Consider the following 6805-nt stretch of genomic DNA (forward strand, 5'->3'; position numbering starts at 1 on the left):
CAGAGATTAACCCTGAAGCTAAAAGGGTCACATGCAAGCAAGGAAGAAAACAACCTAACAAGTTCTAAATTTGACGAGCAAAAATGAACTTACTCTATCATAGATTCTGATCGGGCAGTCTTGTAGGGCAGTCTTGTAGTACTCACTGTCAGGAGTCTGATGGTGGACTCTGATCGTCGAACAGATGAACAAGGAAGTCAGTCAGAATTGTAGAGAGAAGAGAGAGGAAAGGAAAAGAACTTTCTACAGAGATGGTGGTTCTTTTTAAAATGAAACCTGAATAACTAAATTTATATTTATATGCCCTTTTCATTTAAAATTATTCAGGAGTCATTTAAAATATATCACTTCTATGTAATTTTCTAGATCCTTACATTTTGTAAACCATTTTTTTTTATTAAATAAGGCATAAGAGTTGATGTTATAAAAAAAAGCAAATTTAAAATGAAATGTGAACATAAACTAATCTTGGACCAAACTTTTTTTTTGAATAAATTAAATAAATATACTGAACTAGTAGAAAAATATGTATTTTAATAATTTTTTATAATAAACTATGATCTTATGTAATTTATTATTAAATATAAATAAAAATTGACCATATCAAAGATAAAATTGAAATTCTAAATATAATTTTAAATCGATTTTTAATAAAATTTTGTTACAATGACAACATTTCCACCGACTTGGAAATAGATAAATTTTAAAACTTTAATCTAAATTTTCTTCCCCCACCAGTTTAATTTACTCCAAAATCCACTTACCAAATATATACGTACTTAATTTAGTTCATTTGTTTTCAAAAAGCACTTCGATTTGAAACAATTATGCCCACTATGAAAAACATGTTGAGGCATAAAATTCATCTTTTTCTTTTCCTTTATTTCTAATGTAAGAAATAAACGTACCCTGAGAATTTAAGTATGTGGAAAATTCACCATAAATCATTAAATACATATCAATGAATAGTTGCTTAAATTATTAAAGGTTTGCTAAAATTCCTCCGCTCAATTATTTGCATCCATAATAATAACATTTGTGGTCAAACAAGTTAAACGTACAATTATTATGAGGAGACACATGTTTTCTTTAATTGTCTACCTTTTGAAGTAGTGGTATTATATAGGAATGAATATTCCTTGACATTGCGTTAACAAAGTAAACACAGGAGAAGAAGGTAGCAAAGTCACTCTTCAAACCCTTGACATCATAATTGTTTTCAAACGGGGTTTGAAGCTTAGAGAACGATTCCCCTTGCCTCTACTTTTGGTTGGTCATTGATGTTCCAAGGTTCCTGTTTCGCCTTCCTTCTCTCGGTCGTCTGGCTCCATAGGTGGGGTTAGTACCCGCAGAAGACACTCCAACGCTCAAATCAGTCAGGGTGTTGTCACTTGAGTGTTAGAGTACTGTAGATAATGACGTACATTTTTCCTTGGAATATGTGTTATTTATATTGTCTTAATGGACCTTTGTTGGTGGATCGGATTAGAGAGTTGATTCATGGTTAGGGTTGTGTTAAACAATCTTTAATTGTAGATTAACCCTGCTGACTTCATCAATTCATGACTCACCGTCATTGGTCGATCGGTCACGTGTCATCACGTGACATTCTCATCGTGGTTGATTGGTTGAGTGGTGAAGTTTCTGACCGAGTCATTGGACCATTTCAATAGTCCGGATACATAATTATTCTTAAATATTCTTAATTTAGCTTGAGTTAGTTTTTGAATAAATCGAGAAGTTCTTGTTGTCTAAGTCACTCGTATTTCTCTAATTTCTCAACTAATGACACCTAAAAGATTAATAATGTAAGCTTTTAGTAATTATTAATTATTCATGATTAAAACATAAGAGGAGGAAGCATGTGATGAGTTCCCCAAAAGATGTAACAGAGACCATTATGGTTTTAAAATAGGCAAAGCAAAGTTGGGAATGAAAACTTGTTGAATGATGAGGGAAGGACGCAAGGTACGCTATTTGCGGGGGCAAATGTGGATTCATGACCGAGTCAACTCAGTGGAAAACCGTGTTTTTTTTCTTGTTTCTTCTATGATTGGTGACAATTCTCACATTTGACTCTTCAGTCAATCAATCAGGGGTGTGTGTGACTCCCAGACCAAGTACACCAATACACCACAACTTACATTATTCTTCAATTTACTTTACTTTTCTTACTTATTTTTCTGCAAATCTCACCCCACTTAAGTGTTGATGATGCAAACACTTTAATGATTCACCCAATGGTTGCATAAATTTATCAGCTATAACGAATTTGAATGATTGGAAGAATTTTTTTGAAGCATGAACTATGCGAGTTCCACTAAAAGTAACATTTGAATGATTATGGTACGAGAATTTCACGAGGAGTGTTGGCAATGGAGAACCGTTCAAAAAGTGGAAATTATCAAATGCAGGAGTGGAGATGAAGAGATCAGAGATGGCCCACTGCGGCGAATTTCTGGAGAAATGTGCCGCACACAACATACTGTCTCACTCCATTTTCCTTTTCCTTTTCTTTCTATATTTACACAAAAAAGTTTGAATTTTTTTAATCTCTGATGTTCTAACTTGGGTGATAAAAAATGGTTATTTTTTAAATATGTTGCTTTGTGATTTAAACAAGATTTGAATTTCTTTTGAGAGTGATGGGTGGACATATTAAGCTGTAGCAGTCATTTCTTGTGTTTGTTTTGTGAAAATTTCTTTCTTTCTTTCTCTCTCTCTCTCTCTCTCTGTCAGTCATTCTGACAGTCATTTGGTGGGCTCCTACTCGCAACCAGTGAGGCCTCACGGACGGCACCACCCTCTTTCTCTCTCAAACTTTTTGGTGATATTACGGTCCTAATACAATTATGGCATAATCATTTTCATACCTGGCTGTAAAGTTCACTCTCTTTCCCTTTTCTTTCTCTTTTGAATCAATTCTGCTACTATTTCCCAACCAGCCAACTCGCGTTTTTCTTGTCCCCTTTTTTCTTCCTTCACTCAAATTTGTTATCTAGTAATAGTACTAGGTAGTAGTAAAATAAAGGAATGCTCCGTCATCATACAATGACACCTTGAAAGTTACACATTATCTTTTTCTTACACAATATTATTCATTCTATTTTTACAACATACAAGTGGAATCAGCTTTTTCTGCTCAGAAATTAAGCCACAGTTTTAATCACAAACCTTACTTTTATTCCACTTTCTGTTTACAAAATTCATAAATCTCTGCATGATTTATAAACTTTGCTTTCCGTAATCTTAGTTTTTTACAATGAAAGTCAATTGAATTGAAATAAAGTAACTTTTCTTTTGCACATTTAGTGTACCCAATACTAATGTTATGAACACTATTCATTGGTAACTGTAACAGAAGTTTATGCTTAGCTGAATTGGAACTGTTTCTTGATTGGGTGGATTTATACCAGTAGTTAGTATACATAGAGAGAGAAAGTGGTCCACAGAGTCTATGGCTGTATGACCCTCATTAGAACAGCCGTGTTAGATAAGGAGAGAAAGAAAGAGAGATCAAATGAGAAAGATTCTATAAACCATTATTCTCTTCTCTCTTCATTTAACTCTTATTTCTCAACTATGACTTTCCTTTCAGCACGATTCACATGAAAAGCCAATTTCATTTTCTTCCCACACATATATTCTTTTTTCTTTTTCTGTGTTTCAAACCACAAAATCAACTCAGTAAAAATGATCTAGTATATCTATAAAGTTTTTCTTTCAACATGTCTACATATTATGTTATCTTTTCTCAGCATGAGCACTGGTAGCTGCTAGCTAACACGCTGCTTTTTGGTTTTATATTTTGTTTTGGCAGTACCTTCCTCAATCTACTATTGCTTTTGGAATTTCCATAGGTAGCTAGTTTAGGACACAATTTTTCTTCACTTCAAAAAATGATGTCTGAAGAATCCTTTTCTGTTCCTCCCAACACCGTCAGAGACTCCTTGGTTCATGTTCAACCCCCAAGCTCAAACCCTAATAATAATCCTAACCCTAGTTCAAATCCAGCAAAGAGAAGGAGAAGTCTCCCCGGAACACCAGGCAAGTGATTATGATTGTTAATCCACTTCTTATCTCTCAATCTATTTTATTTCTTTATAATCTCCAACAAAGAAATTCTAGTTTATTAATTAATCTAGTTAGAAGTAATATGAATTGTGTATAAGCAGATCCAGATGCAGAAGTGGTAGTTCTGTCACCAAAGTCCCTCATGGCCACCAACCGTTTCATATGTGAAATTTGCAAAAAGGGTTTTCAGAGAGACCAGAATTTGCAGCTGCATAGACGTGGGCACAACCTTCCTTGGAAGCTGAAGCAGAGAACAAACAAAGATCAAGTGAGGAAGAAGGTGTATGTGTGCCCTGAGAAGAGTTGTGTGCATCACGACCCCTCTAGAGCCTTGGGAGATTTGACAGGCATAAAGAAGCACTATAGCCGAAAACATGGGGAGAAGAAGTGGAAGTGTGACAAGTGCTCCAAGAAATATGCTGTTCAATCCGATTGGAAGGCCCATAGCAAGATTTGTGGGACTAGAGAGTACAAATGTGACTGTGGCACCCTTTTCTCCAGGTTAGCATTTCCACATAAATAATTAATACTATTTAATGCTTCATCATTTCATAATTAATTTGTTCCTTTAGTTCATCGATGCATAGTTAGATACAGTTGCAATTTAATATTCAGTTTATTCATTACATCTAATGGATGCCAGATAACGATGGAAAGAGATGCCATATATGCAGTAGGAGTAGTAGTCTTAACTGAGAGAATATTTGTTTGGAATAATAAATGAGGGTTCTTAATTGATGTTTTTATGTGTATCCTAACAAATCAGGAAGGACAGCTTCATAACGCATAGAGCCTTTTGTGACGCTTTGGCTGAAGAAAGTGTGAGGCTAACAACAGTTCCAGCAGCTTTAAGCAACTTGAGAAAAGATCATCATTTGACCAATGCTCAAGCTTCGAGGATCCCTCAGATTTTTTCAGGATTTCACTCAGATCAATTAGGTGGTTCAGGAACATTAGAACCGTTGGTGAATTATGCTGACGCAGACCATCATCATCATAATCATAATCACCAACAACAACAGCAGCAAAAGCTAAGGCTACCACTCTGGCTAGACCACCAGGCCAATCCACAAGTATTTCACCACCCTCTTATTAACTTCCCAACCAAAACTAGTGCTTTCACTTCTTCGGGGCCAAACCCTGTGCTTGATGGGGTGCAAACGATGGACATGTTTGGGCCACAGTTTGTGAATTACCGTTGCCCAGAAGCGTCATTTGGAGGTGCCAACCTGTCTGTGCTGCCGCCACATGGACTGAAGCAAGAACAAGAAGAAAACAAAGGAGACTTGTCGCATAGCGCAGGCTCTAACTTGTACTTGAGTAGTAATCAGAACCCACCTCACTACATGTCAGCCACCACGCTGTGGCAGAAAACTGTTCAAATGGGATCTATGAGGGTGAATGACAACACGTTTCGCTCCATAGGCAGCAATAGAAACAGCAACCACAACAATGCTGTCAACAACGTTGTTGTTGAGGTTCAGAAGCTCGACGAGTTGGTGAGTGTGGAAGGGTGCACCAACCTTGGAGGTGGTGGTGGGTATTTATTAAATGATGACTCAAACAACTCGTTTGTGGTTGTGAATGGCACCAAGGGTTTGGAGCACATGGTGATGCCGGTGGATGAAGAGACACCAGCATCAATTATGGGAAAGCAATTACACTCCATAAGCTCACACAACAAAAATCAACTTGGTTTAACCCGAGATTTTCTGGGTGTCGGAGATAATAACATTGAATCAATAAGGAGACCTTTTTTTCAGCAAGATCTTGTTGAATTTAATGCAATGGGGTCAGCCTCAGCCATGAACCTGCAGAGCCAGTACGGTGGACACTATGTCTAGAGTTTCTAGTTTCAAACTTCCATTTTAATGAAACGTAGCTTAGAGCTAAAGAAAGTGATGAAGTTATGTGATAGTGATATATATAGCCAGCTACTGTTATTAGTAGGAGCATATGAACTGAATAACATTACCATGTTAGACCGATCTAGAAACTAAGCAAGTGTTGATGGAGTGGACTCGGTCATGCACAGTGAAACGTGAAGATTTCACGTGTGATATAATATAGAGGAGTCTCGTGAGGGAGGTGGGGGCCATGCATGTGAGACGGGACAAAAGTAATAGATATATATATTCATATGTTTTGTGTATATCTATGAGATGAGTCCAAAACTCAAAGGGTGATTTGATTCTCCGTTATGGAAGGTCCCTACCCTCCCTCTCGATGGCCATGCATGTCCATGGACGAAGCAGAAACACTGTCTTTTCTCTTACCAATTCAACTAGACTTTTCTCTGACGTGTAAGGTTGATACAACTTTACACTGTGGTACCTTTTAGCTGGTGTCTGTGACCTAGTTTTTTCTTTCTTTTTCAGTGGTCTTTTTATCTGTGCAGGACGTGAAATGGTTTTCATAGAGGTAAATAGACACTTTCTTCACTACGTACCCATTTTAAATATGCTTTCATAAGCTATCTCGTCCTTTTCATTGCTCCTATTTTACTATATGTGTTTCTTCTGTAAAAAAATATTTGCATGCAATCGCTCGTTTCAGCTTTTAACATGCACTCCAACGAAGAATAATTTATAATACGTTTATAGTATAGATTAAAGAATTAAAAATTAAATAAAACATATTGTGCTAGCTTTACACAGTCAATGTTACCATTATTGATACTGGTACTAGTTTCTTGTATAAAATGCCTTGACACAATTGATACTTTTATGTA

The 6805-nt window shown here is 36.3% G+C and overlaps 1 protein-coding gene across 1 annotated transcript; it reads left to right on the forward strand.

Annotated features, from left to right (window-relative positions):
• The first annotated feature begins 1943 nt into the window (after window positions 1-1943).
• Window positions 1944-6518, forward strand: LOC137818374 (zinc finger protein BALDIBIS-like). Its single transcript, XM_068621766.1, has 3 exons — window positions 1944-4047; window positions 4176-4575; window positions 4841-6518. The coding sequence occupies exons 1-3, from the start codon at window positions 3900-3902 to the stop codon at window positions 5916-5918; spliced, it is 1626 nt and encodes a 541-aa protein (XP_068477867.1). The 5' UTR covers window positions 1944-3899; the 3' UTR covers window positions 5919-6518.
• The last annotated feature ends 287 nt before the right edge of the window (window positions 6519-6805 follow it).

This window comes from Phaseolus vulgaris, chromosome 11 (assembly GCF_000499845.2).
Source record: "Phaseolus vulgaris cultivar G19833 chromosome 11, P. vulgaris v2.0, whole genome shotgun sequence".
Taxonomy (NCBI): Eukaryota; Viridiplantae; Streptophyta; class Magnoliopsida; order Fabales; family Fabaceae; genus Phaseolus; species Phaseolus vulgaris.

Excerpts from the sequence above, each read along its gene's own strand:
- LOC137818374 (XM_068621766.1), top strand. The coding sequence starts at position 3,900 with ATGATGTCTGAAGAATCCTTTTCTGTTCCTCCCAACACCGTCAGAGAC. Across the intron at positions 4,048-4,175 it reads AAGTCTCCCCGGAACACCAG|ATCCAGATGCAGAAGTGGTA; the intron begins GCAAGTGATTAT and ends GTGTATAAGCAG. Across the intron at positions 4,576-4,840 it reads TGTGGCACCCTTTTCTCCAG|GAAGGACAGCTTCATAACGC; the intron begins GTTAGCATTTCC and ends CTAACAAATCAG.